The sequence below is a fragment of the Papio anubis genome, chromosome 4 (genome assembly GCF_008728515.1).
Source record: "Papio anubis isolate 15944 chromosome 4, Panubis1.0, whole genome shotgun sequence".
NCBI classification, from domain to species: domain Eukaryota; kingdom Metazoa; phylum Chordata; class Mammalia; order Primates; family Cercopithecidae; genus Papio; species Papio anubis.
Genome location: NC_044979.1, coordinates 126,500,576 through 126,517,055, shown reverse-complemented (window position 1 = coordinate 126,517,055; position 16,480 = coordinate 126,500,576). Strand labels below are relative to the sequence as shown.

Below are 16,480 nucleotides of genomic sequence, written 5' to 3'. Positions count from 1 at the left end.
TTAGTGATTTTGGAGCCCCAAAATTTATTTTTCTTTCACACAATATACTATTTATTAATACAAATGCATATGACCTTATACACAAGGTTAAATGCAAATACCCTGTGGGTGGGCCTGGCTCAGTTCAGGGAGGAAGCCCTGATTGAAAAGCCTGCAGCTTAGGTTTCATTCTATCTTCTTTCAGCCCGGCAACTGAGCACATCTTCTGCCATTCAGGGCCTGAGGGGGCGGGTCCTTAAACATCATCCAATCAGAGACGCTGGGCTGGGACCCGTCCAATGAGGCACGCAGCTGGAGCGGACAGGACGGCTTCCGGGAATTGGCGGGGCCTTTGTCTCCTGCCTCAGCCGGAGCTCCGGAGCTCCGGGTCTCGTCTTCTTTGCTCTGTGTCCTCTGCTCCTAGAGGTTCAGCCTCTGTGGCCCCGTTACCTGCAGGTATTGGGACATCCACCGCTAAGACGCCAGGACTCCCTGGAAGCCTGGAAATGGTGAGAGTGCCGGGTCCCAGATCCCGAGAGAGGGGGAGGGGCTGGTTGGAACTGGTGGGAAGTGGCGGTGGCGAGACTCCGGCTGCCCTGCAGTCGACTCCAAAATCCGCGCCCGGGAGTTGTCCTTGGCGCAGCTCGGCCCTCAGTCCCCTTCAGTCATAAGATGGCTGCTGGGCTGGCAGCCGGGACCCCGGGCGTCCTGTCTCGTCCCTGTGCAGTGACCGTGCCCTGGCCTGGAACCCTCTCTGGGCAGCTCTGCACCCGCAGCGCCGCATGTCTCCCCGATGACTCAGGGTGCAGGGTTCATGAATAGGAAGAGCTTTGGTTCGTGGGGTTCCCAGACCCTCCTTTTTTCTATTAAAATGTATGGAAGTCACCCCGAAAATATTAAAGAATTTAATCAGACAGTCGTTCACAAATTATGGAGCACCCAGTTGTGGTTTGTAGTTTGTGGTCCATGGGAGGGGCTTGAAGGAAAGACTTTTATAAGGTGTATGATGAAGAAAACCAGTAGTTGGTTAGGTACCGTTATGTAGTTTCTTAATTTGTAAAATCAGGGTGAACATTTCCTGGTTATGTCATCAGAGGTTAATTGGTAGTTTATGGTTGGTTAAGCCTGAATTTTGTTTCCCCCAATGTTGTAATTTACAAAAAGTTTGAGTTAGATTTTTTTTTCCCCATTTCTTTCTGAGACGGAGTCTGACACTGTCGCTCAGGCTGTAGTGCAATGGCGCGATCTCGGCTCACTGCAACCAGCGCCTCCCGGGTTCATACGATTCTCCTGCCTAAGCCTCCCAACTAACTGGGATTACAGGCGCACGCCGCAACGCCCAGTTAATTGTTTTGTATTTTAGTAGAAACTGGGTTTCACTGTGTTGCCCAAGCTGGTCTCGAACTCCTGAGCTCAGGCAATCCACCGGCCTCCGCCTCCCAAAGTGCTAGGATTACAGGCGTGAGCCACTGCGCCCGGCGAATTTGAGTTAAATTTTTTTTTAAATGGGGACCCTGGGACTGGAGCTACCTCAATCTGATTGCCTGCTACTTAATTATGTTCACACTCCACAGGGGACAGATTTTCCCCTGAATTTTTCACATGTGGCCCAAGCAGAATCTCAAGACTACTCCCCACCCCCAATTCCTCCAGCTTAACTCTGACTTGCAGTAAAATACCAAATTTCCAGTTCTGACATTCCGAAATGCCAACTTCCTCATCCTAATTCACAGTATTTTAGTGTACATTTTAGATACTGTATTTTAATTAATCATTTTTTGACAAAGCATTGGATAGCACTTTAGAAAAATTTTTTTCTGTTAGAAAATATTTCCCAGGAGAAGAAAGCAAAGAATCACCCCCTGACACTGTGTTGTAAAAAATGTATGCGCCTCTTTTTAAAAAAATCTTCCCTAGGCACAGAGATCTTATCAGAATGTTTTTGGGTCAAGGTTTCCCTTTGGAAACTTTATGCAGTGATGTTTCCTCAGCCACTCCTCAGCATTTTCCTGGTTTTGAGTTTTAGTACTGTCTGGGGATAAACCAAGATACCCACAATCCCTATGTCTGCTAGAATGTTTAGTGAATATCAGCTCCTGGGTCATTTTCTCCCATAGGACAGTCTCATGTATGGAGTGTAGCTTCTCCAAAGAGCAGATGGATGTCATGAGGCTGACAGGCATCTCCTGGTGCACTTTTTTTTTTTTTTTTTTTTTTGAGACCGTCTCACTCTGTCACCCAGGCTGGAGTGCAGTGGGGTGATTGTGGCTCACTGCAACCTCTGCCTCCCAGGTTCAAGCGATTCTCTAGTTTCAGCCTGCCAAGTAGCTGGGATTACAAGTGCACGCTGACACACCTGGCTAATTTTTGTGTTTTTTGTAGAGACGAGGTTTCACCATGTTGGCCGTACTGGCCTTAAAATAGTGTACCAAAAAAAAAAAACTAAACAAACTTACTCCAGTGAGATGGTGCAAGAACTTGCAAACTAAAATGCATCTGGAGCAGTAACTGAGGTATAGTGTCTCCGAACAGGGCGGTCATTGAGCACTTAGCAGGATGGGTTGGGAGAATCAAGTGATCATGTCCTGACTTGACAGAAGTCAAACACATCAGTTTTCTAATCAGCACTGCCACTCTATGGGGGTTTATAATCTTGAAAAATTTGTTCACTTTTTTTGACTTCAGTTTTTTACTGTAAATTGCATTTTATTAGTATAACTTGAAAGGTAAAAATTTTTTTAAAAGTGAGTTTCAGGGAGAGAAATATCTAATTATATAGTCCATTTGTTAAAAATTATCATTTATCTTTTTCTTTCCCAGAATGAGTTTAAGGATTTTCTCAGGTGTGTCTTTTATAGGTGAGATCAAACAGAATTCCAAGTCTTGGCTTTTAGAATGCTACCAAGGAAAAAAATAGGGAGAATCTCTTTTTAATTTTGGCTGTAGAAAATAAATACTTTTCCACAAGAGTATGTAGTAGATGATTGGTGAGTTACTTACATTTGTGAAAACATCAGTTCGTACATGCAGGGTACATTTGTGACAGTGAATATCTCTGGTCTGTGTCCTGTTATCTTGATTTCTGAGTTTAATGCTGAATTATATGGTAAAACTTGGTACCTCCCACAAGTGTTCCCATATGACTAATTGTTTACTACATGATTTTTAATAAAAATTATAAAATAACATGTTTATCATCTAAAAGGAATAGATACTTTTGCTTTTCTTGTTGAGGTATAAAATGTAAACACCTTAAAATGTCTTCCCCTTATATGATCACTGTGTTTAAGTAATTTTGCTGGATTTTTTTAAACACTTTCAGAAACCAAGTGAATACCTCTGACATGGAAATTAAAGCTTCAGCCCAGTGACTCCAAGCTAAGGCTAATATGGAGCCTGCAAAAGGAGCTCATTAAAGGCCCAGTTAGGTTTTTTCTGGAGAGCCTCCCCTGCAGATGTCCCAGCCTGCTCACCCCAGCCATGGAAGAAGCCTTTATACTGAGAGAAGCTACAGAGCCCTGGAAAGCTGGGGACCCACAGGCAGATGCAGTTAAGGTTAAGATGGAAGGGGATTGGGAGGGTCTTATTGAAGATGAAGTTGTTACTGTTTTAAGGTAGTTTCTAGACTTTATAAAATAAAACAAAGTTATATTTATGTACAAAAAAAATTTGAATTCCAAAGGAGTATTGCAACAGGCAAAGTACCAACTATAAGATCTTTACGGATTGCAAAGTTTAGGCAGACAAGATTAGAAAGAAGGTGGGAGGAGATGGCAAATAGAGGGTGGGAAAATTAGATTTTATATCAGAGAATGTTTTACTCTGAAGTCAGTGTGTTCTTAGCTGGGACATAAAATGGTGTATGTTGGCTCAGACTGAGGGTAGCTCAAAGTTCTGAACCTGTGGGAAGAAGATAAACTTAAGTAAAGTTTGATTAAGAAGTATTTTTTCTTAGCCACTGAGACCAATTCAGCTGTTTTTTTCTGTTGTTGTCGTTTGTTTTTTAATGAGAAAAGAAAATGTGGAGTCTGTGTTTGGTTATGTGGTAAGTAAGAAAAGAGAGCACCATCTTAAGTCATAATGGGAAGTGTGTTTCCCATTACTGTCTTTCCGTAAACTGTTCCTGGAGAACAAAAAGGATGGATAATTTTATTAATCACAGCTATTTACCAGGATTATCTATGTGCTTCATCTTTCCCCACCTCTTTTCTTGGTCCTATTTCTTCCATTTGAGTTTTCCTGTGTTGTGTCTTTTATAATAAACTGGTCAACATAACTACAGTGTTTGCTGAATTCTGTGAGTAGCTCTATCAAATTACTGAACTTGAGGGAGGTTATGGGAGTCCCAGATTTTTAAACAGTAACCCCCCAGTGTATAGATGGGCCTATGGAATTTGTGACTGGCATCTGCAGTGAGGATAGTGTTGTGGGACTGAGCCCTGAATCAGGGTCTGTGCTGACCCCGGGTGGTGTCAGAATTCAGATGTTAGACAATTAGTTGGTGTTAGAGAATTGCTTGGTATTCAACAAACTCTAGAGATTTGGTACCAGAGAAGAGATATCACAGAATCCTGGCCTGGAATGGAACTCTGGGTATGTGGGAATGGGAGGCTCTGCTCTCCTATACACAGGCTGTCACACTGCCCGTTGTCCTGTGATTCCAGGTCTCCTCCCAAGGTGAGCAAGAACTGAAAACTTAGAGGAAATGAGCTGTGATAACGGACCCCTTTTTTCCACAGCTGCCACCACAGGATTTCCATCCACTCTCAAACATACCCACTAGACATTGATGTGTCCACACCCCTCCCAGGACTAGGCACCGCCCTCAGGAATTTCACCATAGCATTTTTGATCCTGCTATTTTTTGCCAAAAATCCACAAAAGTGTCTACATGTCTCTGGGCATATCCCCACCCCCGTACACTGAATCTGCAGCGGCAACCTGCTTTCTCCACCAACCAACAGTTCTGCACCACCTGTTCATAATCTCGTCTGCCTGCATGGACACAAATCAGAGTACAGCCCCCCTGGGCCACTATCTGATAGCACAAACAAATCCTTCCACCTACATTGTACTATTCTCCACTCATGGATTTTTTTTCCTTTTAACTTTTACATTTGGTTCGTGGTACACGTGCCGATTTGTTATATAGGTAAAATTGTGTCGTGAGGCTTTGGTGTGCAGATTATTTTGTCACTGAGTTAGTAAGCATAGCACCAAATAGGTACTTTTTCTGATCCTCTTTGTTCTCTCACCCCCCACCCTCAATTTGGCCTCTGTGTTTGTTGTTCCCTGCTTTGTGTCCATGTGTTTTTGTTTGTTTGTTTGTTTGTTTTGAGATGGAGTCTTGCTCTCTTACTCAGGCTACAGTTCAGTGGCATGATCTTACTGCAACCTCTGCCTGCCAGGTTCAAGTGATTCTCCTGCCTCAGCCTCCCGAGTAGCTGAAATTACAGGCACCTGCCACCATGCGTGGCTAATTTATTTATTTTTAAAAATAGTGACAGGGTTTCATCATGTTAACCAGGCTGGTCTCAAACTCCTGACCTCAACTGATCTGCTGGACTCTGCCTCCCAAGGTGCCATGTGTTCTTATTATTTAGCACTTACTTATAAATGAGAACATGTATTTGGTTTTCCATTTCTGCATTAGTTTGCTAAAGATGATGGTCTCCAGCTCAAACCATGTTGCTGCAGAGGACATAACCTTATTATTTTTTTAGGGCCACATAGTATTTCATGATGTTTATATATCATATTTTGTTTTTATTAAATCTTCTGTTTTATTTTGGAGACAGGATATTCTGTTGCCCAGGCTGGAGTACAGTGGTGTGATCTTGGCTGACTGCAGCGTCAATATCCTGGGCTGAAGCAATCCTCCTACCTCAGCCCCCAAAGTAGCTGGGACTACAGGCATATGCCACCACACCTCGCTAGTTTTTCTTTTTGTATTTTTTGCAGGTGCGGGGTTTTGCCACGTTGTCCTGGGCTAGTTTCAAACTACTGACCTCAGGCAATCCAACTGCCTTGGCCTCCCAGTGTGCTGGGATTATAGGCGTGAGCCACTGCACCCGATAATATGTTTTCTTCTTTTTTTCTCTTTCACAGTCTCCCTCTGTCACCCAGACTGGAGTGCAGCGGTGCGATATTGGCTCACTGCAGCCTCCACCATCCAGGTTTGAGCGACTCTCCTGCCTCAGCCTCCCAAGCAGCTAGGATTACAGGCATGCACCACCATGCCTGGCTAATTTTTTTCGTATTTTTTAGTAGAGACGGGGTTTCAACCTGTTGGCCAGGCTGGTCTTGAACTCCTGACTTTAAGTGATCTGCCCACCTTGGCCTCCCAAAGTGCCAGGATTATAGGTGTGAGCCACCGCGTCCAGCCATAATGTTTTCTTTATCCAGTCTACTATTGATAGACATTTAGGTTGCTTCCATGTCTTTGCTCACAAGTACTATTGTGAATAGTGCTGCAAGGAACATGCATGTGCATGTGTCTTTAAAATAGAATAATTTATATTTTAGGGGGTATATAGGGTATTTTTTGGGTATCCAGGTTGCTGAATCAAATGGTAATTTTGATTTTAGTTCTTTGAGAAATCATCACACTGCTTTCACAGTGGTTGAACTAATTTATACTCCCACTAACAGTATATAAGTATTCTTTTTTTTTATTTGCAGCCTTGCAAGCATTGTGTTTTTTGTTTTTTGTTTTTGTTTTTTGACTTTTTAGTGATAGCCATTCTGACTGGTGTGAGATTGTATCTCACTGTGGTTTTTCTTTACATTTCTCTAATGATTAATAATGAGCATTTTTTAATACGCTTGTTAGCCACATGTATTTTCTTCTCTTGAAGAACATCTCTTCATGCTTTTTTCCTACTTAGTTTTTTTTTTTTGTAAACCTGCTTAAGTTCTTTATCAATTTTGGATATTAGACATTTGGCAGAAGCATAGTTTGCAAATATTTTCTATTATTCTGTAGGTTGTCTTTTTACTCTGTTGATAGTTTCCTTTGGTGTGAAGAAGCCCTTTAGTTTAATTAGGTCTCATTTGTCCATTTTTGCTTTTGTTGTAATTGCTTTTGGTGTCTTCATAATAAAATATTTGCCAGTTCCTATGTCTAGAATGGTCTTTCCTAGGTTATATTCCAGGGCTTTTGTTTAATTTTAAGTTTCAAATTTAACTCTCTAATTTATCTTGAGTTGACTTTTGTATGTAGTGTAAGGAAGGGGTCCAGTTTCAATCTTACACATAGTGCTAGCTAGTTATTCCAGCACCACTAACTAGGGAATTCTTCCCACATTCCTCTTGTCAGCTTTGTAGAAGATCAGGTAGTTATAGGTGTGTGGCATTATTTCCGGGCTCTCTATCCTGTTGCATTGGTCTATGAGCCTGGTGTGTGTTTTTTTTTTTTTTTTTTTTTTTTGGTACCAGTACCATGCTGCTTTGGTAACTGCAGCCTGGTACTATAGTTTGAAGTTGGGTGATGTAATGACTCCAGCTTTGTTCTTTTTGCTTAAGATTGCCCTGGCTATTCGAGTTTTGTTTGTTTGTTTGTTTTTGTTTCATATGAATTTTAAAATAGTTTTTTTTCTGTTAAGCTTTTTGGTAGTTTGATAAAATAGCATTAAATCTGTCCATTTTTATTTATTTATTTATTTATTTTGAGACGAAGTTTTGCTCTTGTCACCCAGGCTGGAGTGCAATGGCGTAATCTCGACTCACTGCAACCTCCACCTCCTAGGTTCAAACAATTCTCCAGCCTCAGCCTCCTAAGTAGCTGGGATTACAGACGCGCACCACCACGCCCAGCTAATTTTTGTATTTTTAGTAGAGATGGGGTTTTGCCATGTTGGCCAGATTGGTTTCAAACTCCTGGGATTACAGGCGTGAGCCACCATGCCCAGCCTTAAATCTGTAAATTTCTTTGGGCAGTATGGCCATTTCAATGATACCAGTCTTTTCTGTCTGTCAGCATTCAATGATTTTCCATTTGTGTCATCTCTGACTTCTTTAAGCAGTGTCTTGTAATTCTTGCCCTGGTTAGCTGTATCCCTAGATTTTTTATTATTTTTTGTGGAAATTGTGAATGGAATTATTTTTGATTTGGCTTTTGGCCTGGATGTTTTTGATGTACCAGAGATGCTACTGATTTTTGTACATTTATTTTGTATCCTGAAACTTTGCTGAAGTTGTCATTTTAAAGTGCTTTTCTGTAGAGAATACAGGGTTTTCTAGGTATAGAATCATGTCATCTAGAAACAGGGATAGTTTGACTTTCTATCTTCCTGTTTGGATGCCTTTTTTTTTTTTTTTTTCAATTGCCTGACTGCTCTGGCCGGGACTTAGAATTCTGTGTTAAATCAGAGTGGTGAGAGAAGGCATCCTTGTATTTTGGCAGTTTTCAAGGAGGAATTCCTCCAGCTTGTGTCCATTCAATATGTTGACTGTGGGTTTGTCATAGATAACTCATTACTTTGAAGTATGTACCTTCTCCCCCGCCCCACCAGATGGAATCTTGCTCTGTTGCCCAGGCTGGAGTGCAGTGGTGTGATCTCAGCTCACTGCAAGCTCCGCCTCCTGGGTTCACGCCATTCTACTGCTTCAGCCTCCCTAGTAGCTGGGACTACAGGCATCTACCACCATGCCCGGCTAACTTTGTTTTGTATTTTTAGTAGAGAGGGGGTTTCACCGTGTTAGCCATGGTGGTCTCGATCTCCTGACCTCGTGATCTGCCCGCCTCGACCTCCCAAAGTGCTGGATTACAGGTGTGAGTGAGCCACCGCTAGGTTAAAGTATGCTAGGCTAAAGTATGTACCTTTAATGCCTAGTTTGTTGAAGGTTTTTTATATTAAGTAAGTTAAATTTTATCAGAAGCTTTTTCTGCATCTGTTGAGATAATCTTGTGGGTTTTGTCTTTAGTTTTGTTTATGTGATAAATAACATTTATTGATTTGTGTTTGTTGAACCAACTTTGCATTTTAAAGACAAAGCCTACTTGATTATAGTGAACTAGCTTTTTTTTTTTTGAGATGGAGTTTCACTCTTGTTGCAATGGCATGATCTCAGCTCACTGCAGCCTTTGCTCCTGGGTTCAAATGATTCTCCTGCCCCAGCCTCCCAAATAGCTGGGATTACAGGGATGCGCCACCATGCCCGGCTAATTTTGTATTTTTAGTGGATACAGGGTTTCTCCATGTTGGTCAGGCTAGTCTCAAACTCCTGACCTGAGGTGATCCACCCGCCTCAGCCTCCCAAAGTGCTGGGATTACAGGCCACCGTGCCTGGCCAAACTAGCTTTTTGATGTACTGCTGGATTTGGTTTGCCAGTATTTGTTGAATTTTTCATCAATATTCATCAAGGATGTTGGGCTAAATAAAATTTTCTATTTTTTATTATATCTCTACCAGGTTTTGGTTTCCAAATAATGTTGTTCTTATATCATGAGTTGGGGAGGAGTTTCTTCTCAATTTTTTTGGAATAGTTTTTGTAGGAATGGTACCGGCTCTTTTGCGTACATCTGGTAGAATTCAGCAGTGAATCTGTCTGGTCCGAGACTTTTTTTTTTTTTTTTTTTTTTTTTGGTTGGTAGGCTGTTTATTACTAATTAAATTTTAGAGCTTGTTATTGGTCTGTTCAGGGATTTGATTCCTTTTTTGTTCAGTCTTGGGAGGATGTATTTTTCCATAAATTTTCATTTTTTTCTAGATTTTCTAGTTTGTGTTCATAGTAGATTTCAGGTTATTTATTTATTTATTTATTTGTTTATTTATTTTTTTAATATGGAGTCTTGCTCTGTCGCCCAGGCTGGAGTGCAATGGCAAGATCTCGACTCGCTGCAACCTCCACGTCCCAGGTTTAAGCGATTCTCCTGCCTCAGCCTCCCGAGTAGCTAGGATTACAGATGTGCGTCACCACACCCAGCTAATATTTGTATTTTTAGCAGAGATGGGGTTTATCATGTTGGCCAAGCCAGGCTGGTCTCAAACTCCCAACCTCAGGTGATCTACCGTCCTTGGCCTCCCAAAGTGCTGGGATTACAGGCGTGAGCCACTGTGCCTGGCCAAGTTATTTGTATTTTTGTACATTCAGTGGTAATGTTCATTTTGTCATTTCTAATTGGATTTATTTGAATCTTCTTCATTAATCTAGCTATTATTTTATTAATTTTTTCAAAGATTTAACTTCTGAATTTCTTAATATTTTGTAGTTTTTTTTATGTATAGATCTCCTTCCGTTCACATCTGATTTTAGTTTTTTCTTGTCTTCTGCTACTTTAGGGGTTGATCTGCTCTTGCTTCTCTCATTCTTTTATTTGTGATATTAGGTTGTTAAATCTAGATCTTTCTAACTTTTCGATGTGAGCATTTAATGGCATAAATTTCCCTCTTAACACTGCCTCAGCTGTGTTCCAGGGATACTGGTGTGTTGTATTTTTGCTCTCTCATTTGTTTCAAAAAACTTCTTTATTCCTGTCTCAATTCCATTATTTACCCAAATAATCATTCAAGTGCGGGTTAAGTTCCATGTAATTGTATGGCTCACTGTAAACTCCGCCTTCCAGGTTCCAGTGATTTTTATGTCTCAGCCTACCTAGTAGCTGGGAATCACAGGTGCCCACCACCATACTCAGTTAATTTTCGTAATTTTAGTAGAGTCGACATGGTTTCACCATGTTGGCCAGGCTGGTCTTGAATAGATCTGAGGTGATTCGCCTGCCTCGGCCTCCCAAAGTATTGGGATTACAGGCGTGAGTCACCATGCCGGACCATTTATGTTGTTTTAAGATGGAGAGTTCTGTAATTTCTATTAGGATTATTTGACCAAGTATTGAGTTTAGGTCCTAATATCTTTGTTAATTTCCTGCCTCAATAATCTGTCTAATAGTGTCTGTGGGGTGTTGTTATCTCCCACTATTACTGTGCTAGAATCGAAGTCTCTTCATAGGTTTCCAAGAACTTGCTTTATTCATATGCACTCATGAATAACACCTCTTTTCTTCTGTTTTTCCCTCGCCCCCATAAACATTCTTTAAAGTGCACACAGTGTGCCCAAGGTTACTGCTTAGATGCCAGAATCCAGTTATCTACTGAGTTCAGATGTCCAAGAGTTCAAGAGTATGTCCAGAGGCCTGGCTGTTGTAGGAGAAAATATAAATTAGAAATAAGAGACTTTATTACTCTGTTTCCTGAAAATAAGGGAGAATATTTTGCTCTTCTCTGTTTTCTTAAAGCATTTAGATTATATGTAGATATTTTTCTGCTTTTTTGAAATGTATGTAAATCATATGAACAGCTAAATCCTTTGTTTTTCTTTTTGACTCAGGGTTCATTTTAGTTTTTTTTTTTTTTTTTGAGACAGTCTCGCTCTGTGTCACCCAGGCTGGAGTGCAGTGGTGTGATCTTGGCTCACTGCAACCTCCGCCTCGTGGGTTCATGCGATTCTCTTGTTTTAGCCTCCCGAGTAGCTGGGACTACAGGTATACACCACCATGCCCAGCTAATATTTGTATTTTTAGTAGAGATGAGGTTTCGCCCTGTTGGCCAGGCTGGTCTCGAACTCCTGACCTCAGGTGTTCCACCCACCTGCCTTGACCTCCCAAAGTGCTGGGATTACAGGCCTGAGCCACCGCACCCGGCCAGCAACTTGTTTTCTATTCCTGCAGATGCAGTGGTTGTTTCACAAATCACAAAAAACTAAATATAAACACAATAAAAATTCCTTTAAACTACATTGAAATTTTCCTTTCTGTGTCTCTCTCATCTGTCTGTATTTTGTTTTTATTCTGTACATTTTAAAAAAAATCAATGACAGAGAAACAGAAGAAGAAATAAAAATACTGGGTCCTTCATCTAAATCCTGGGAATTACTGAACATTTAGTGCTAGCTCCCAGGGTGTTATGAGGATTCAATCACATAATGTGTTATTCCCAGTGAAGCGCTGTGTAACATACTCTTGAGAGTGAGAATACAGTGAATGCAGTGTCTGCTTAATAAACATTGCAGTGTACATGTGTATGTGCTGTTTTCCAAATGCAGACTTATTCAGACATTGCTGCCTTCTATTTCATCTGTAAACTTTAAAGAGACAGCAAAGAAGATACTTTAGGGTGGAGATGGATTGTCTTCATTTGTGTTGTGACAAGAGTGCTGAGTATAAGCTACACTTTGCTGTGCCTGCTTCCTCTAACTAGTGCTAATAATGAGCCTAAGGGGAGCAACATCAGCATTGACAAGGACTTGTTTAAAACTCCCATTCATGGTCCCTTTCCAAACCTGCAGAATCACATTACATAGAATGGGGCCAAAATCACCAAGTGATTTATAAGCTCGTTAAAGTCTGAGAAGCAATGCTTAGTTAAGTGGTTATCAACTCAGGATTACATGGCCTAATGAGGATTACATGGCCAATTTGCAGAAATCTTTTTACTTGTGCCCTTTCCGCAAGTTCTGTTTAATGTCCTTGGTGGAAGCATCCATGTTGTTTTAATTATTAGATTGGTACAAAAGTAATTGTTGTTTTCGCCTTTTTTTGTTTTTGAGACAGATTTTTGTTGTCGCCCAGGCTGGAGTGCAATGGCTCGATCTTGTCTCACTTCAACCTCCGCCTCCTGGGTTCAAGCAATTCTTCTGCCTCAGCCTACCCAGTAGCTGGGATTACAGGCATGCACCACAATGTCCTGGTAATTTTTTTTTTTTAAGTAGAGATGGGGTTTGGCCATGTTGGTCAGGCTGGTCTTGAACTCCTGACCTCAGGTGATCCACTCGCCTTGGCCTCCCAAAGTGTTGGGATTATAGGCATGAACCACTGCACCTGGTCTGCTTCTGCTGTTAAAAAAACAAATGAACAACTATTATTATTACTTATTATTTTTATTTCTTTTTCCTTGCCATTAAAAGGAAATTGGCAGCAACGACAATTACTTTCACACCAACCTAATGAGTGCCTCAGGTGATTCTAGAGTGAGAACAGAATCAGCTATGAGGGGTTCAAAATACATTCATAAGAATTAATTTCTGCCTTTGTACTAAAGGGTGGTCACAGGGCCAGTTCTGTTTGAATTTGGTAGGAACAGGACAGTGCAGCCCATATTGCCATTACTGTAGCAGAAATTGCTGGTGTCTGTGGCAAGGGAGGGCACCTGAGAACAGAGAAAGAGAAACTTTATTTTTATCTCTGTGGAGCAGCTCATTGTTCCTGAATCTTTGCTGTTATAAAGAACAGAAATGGGTGGACTTTATCTGTTTTGGACTTTTTCTTGTCATCTGCCTGTAGGTGTGGTGCTAGCAGGTAAACAGGTGGTGCTGACACTTCAAAGGCATATTCTCAAGATGCAGGTGTAATTTGTCCAGAGAATCTCATCTGAGAAGGAATCCCAGAGAAGGAGGAGAAAAGAGGAAAAAATGGCCTTTTTTTCCCTTAGCTAAACATGTCTCAGATCATGCCCACTCTTCCTCCTGGAATGCCATGCGTTTAGTACTTGTGAACCTTTGCTTCTCTACTTGCAGTTTTCTTCCCAAATAAGTTTATTTTAACTACTTTAAAAAGTTCTTATGATAGTCAAGGGTCTCTGAAAAATACTCCTTTCCTATATACCAGAGCCTATTGTACTTTCTCTACATCATGGCTTCTTATATTCCATGCAGAATTCTCACCATGAATTTGCGATATGCAACATTAAAAATGTTTCCTTTGTGGCTGTGGATACTCAAAATTCCTGTTGGGGAAAAGCTGGTGCCGAGACCAGCTTGGTTGGGGAGACCCTAACCCAGCGGCGCTAGAGGAATTAAAGACACACACACAGAAATATAGAGGTGTGGAGTGGAAAATCAGGGGTCTCACAGCCTTCACAGCTTAGAGCCTCAAACAGAGATTTACCCATGTATTTATTGACAGCAAGCCAGTGATAAGCATTGTTTCTATAGATTATAGATTAACTAAAAGTATTCCTTATGGGAAATAAAGGGATGGGTTGAAATAAAGGGATGGGTTGGGCTAGTTATCTGCAGCAGGAGTACATCCTTAAGGCACAGATCACTCATGCCATTGTTTGTGGTTTAAGAACTCCTTTAAGCGGTTTTCCACCCTGGGTGGGCCAGATATTCATTCCGGTAAACCCACAACCTTCCAGCGTGGGCGTCGTGGCCATCATGAACATGTCACAGTGCTGCAGAGATTTTGTTTATGGCCAGTTTATGGCCAGATTTTGGGGGGCCTGTTCCCAACAAGCTGGGGTCATTTGTAAATATGGAGAACATGTAATGTTGGGGTTCCATTTGTGTTCTCCATCAGCTCTATGCAAAACAGAATTAACAAAATGCTTATTTAAACAGGATAACATTTATTACCCAAAAAGTTCTAAAAATAAATTTACTCAGAGATGGCCAAACATGGGGGCTCACGCCTGTAACCCCAGCACTTTGGGAGGTTGAGGTGGGCAAATCACCTGAGACCAGGAGTTCATGACCAGCCTGGCCAACATGGTGAAACCTCATCTATCCTAAAAACACACAAATTAGCTGAGTGTGGTGGCGCATGCTTGTAGTCCCAGCTACTAGGGAGACTGAGGCAGGAGAATCGCTTGGGCCTGAGAGGCAGAGGTTGTAGGGATCAGAGATTGCATCACTGCACTCCAGCCTGGGCAACAGAGTGAGACTGTGTCTCCAAAAAAAATATATTAGGAGAAAATACTCTCTATGGTGTTAAAGACTACTTAAAATTACTATTAAAAATAACAACATAAGCCAGGTACGTGGCTAACGCCTATAATCCCATCCACTTTGGGAGGCTGAGGTGGACAGGAGTTCGAGACCAGGCTGGCCAACATGGTGAAACTCCATCTTTACCAAAAAAAAAAAAAAAAAAAAAAAAAAAATCAGCTGGTCATGGTGGCCGGCTCCTGTAATCCCAGGTACTTGGGAGACTGAAGCAGGAGAATCGCTTGAATCAGGGAGGCGGAGGTTGCACTGAGCCAAGATTACACCATTGCACTCTAGCCTGGGCAAGGGAACAAAACTGTCTCCAAAAACAAAAACAAAACCACACACACAAAATAACAACGTAAGAGTTATCTGTATCTTAAAGAGGGCATAAAACTGATGTTTATGTATGGTTACATTCAGACTATAATTTGCTTTTGCAAGGGGCAATGTTGAAGCAGCGATGCTGTGTTTTTCTGTGTGCCTCAGCACATCATACAAATTTGTGCTAGTTCAGTTGACGTTAGTGATTCCTTTGGTATACCTATGTAACAGAACATGTAACCCAGAACTTATGTATAGTAAAATAAAAGAGCTCCCTGACAGATTTATTTTTCTTACTATAGAGTTATTTTTCTCTTCTTTATTAAGTATCTTTATGCAGCTGATGTGCGTAAACCATCACATTTAATCTGGAAGCTGCCCTTGTTTCTTAGGTTTCCTTTGTATATATTTGTCTTTGGAAAATAAAGGCTCTCATCTTTGTTTACAGGCCAGAAAATCTGGGAAAAACACAGGCTCTTCCACTTACTGGATGTTTGACAAAATATTCTTCTTGGGCCAAAAACATTGGCATTACTGGTGAGCTTGTTAAAAATTTGGAAACTCAAACTTTATTCCAGATCCTCTGGAAAGAAAATCTGCATAACAAGATCTCCAGTTTATTATTGTACACACTAAAATTTTAAAGCTAGCTTGTAACACAACATTTCTTTCTATCTGAAAAATATACACAGCTCATTCTGTATGATGTAAATATAGCACGCACAAATGTACATGTTTGTGTTAGTGTCATTCTATACTTTATTATCTAGAAAAGTATCATATATAAACTGCTATTGTGGATCTTCTGCCACTCTTTTCTCAGAGTTGGAGAATACATTTGAGAATATTTCTGTTTTGAAAATTATTTTATTGGATAATTTTAGTCACTCCTATAAGTAAAAACCAGTTCTCTTTACTTTCCCATTCCACCTTGAGTCAAATTAAAAATTCTGTCCAGGGCAAGTTGGTAAATATGTTTGTGTGTGTGTGTGTTTTTCAGGGACCACTGACATTTAGGGATGTGGCCATAGAATTCTCTCTGGAGGAGTGGCAATGCCTGGACACTTCACAGCAGAATTTGTATAGGAATGTGATGTTAGATAACTACAGAAACCTGGTCTTCCTGGGTGAGGATAATTTTAATACCTAATTTAAAGGTTTCATTTCTCCTTTCTGTAGAAGGTTTTTTTTGGAAATTTGTGCTTTGCATAAATAAGTTTTAGATCCCTGTTGCATAAATAAGTTTTAGATCCCTGTTTTCAAGAAAATCCTGGGGATTTGTTCATTTAGAAATGAATCTCTTCAAGATGATTCATCTTGACCTGAACTTTCCTCATTCCTGAGCTACTCTGTATCCTTCACTCTAGATTAATGATAATTCCAAAAATTTAGTGGCATAAAAGTTGCCTACACCTTAAAATCTAATTGCCACCACCAATGATGCAGTAGTACTGAGTAGTGAAATTAAGAACA

The 16,480-nt window shown here is 40.8% G+C and overlaps 1 protein-coding gene across 1 annotated transcript in view; it reads left to right on the top strand.

Moving 5' to 3' along the window:
• The window catches only part of LOC101016147 (zinc finger protein 273), a 35,568-nt gene continuing 19,088 nt past the window's right edge, over positions 1-16,480 (top strand). The window contains exons 1-2 of the mRNA XM_009202896.4: positions 1-488; positions 16,008-16,134. Coding sequence (XP_009201160.3) covers positions 279-488; positions 16,008-16,134 — 337 coding nt within the window. The 5' untranslated portion in view covers positions 1-278. The remainder of the gene's footprint in view (positions 489-16,007; positions 16,135-16,480) is intronic.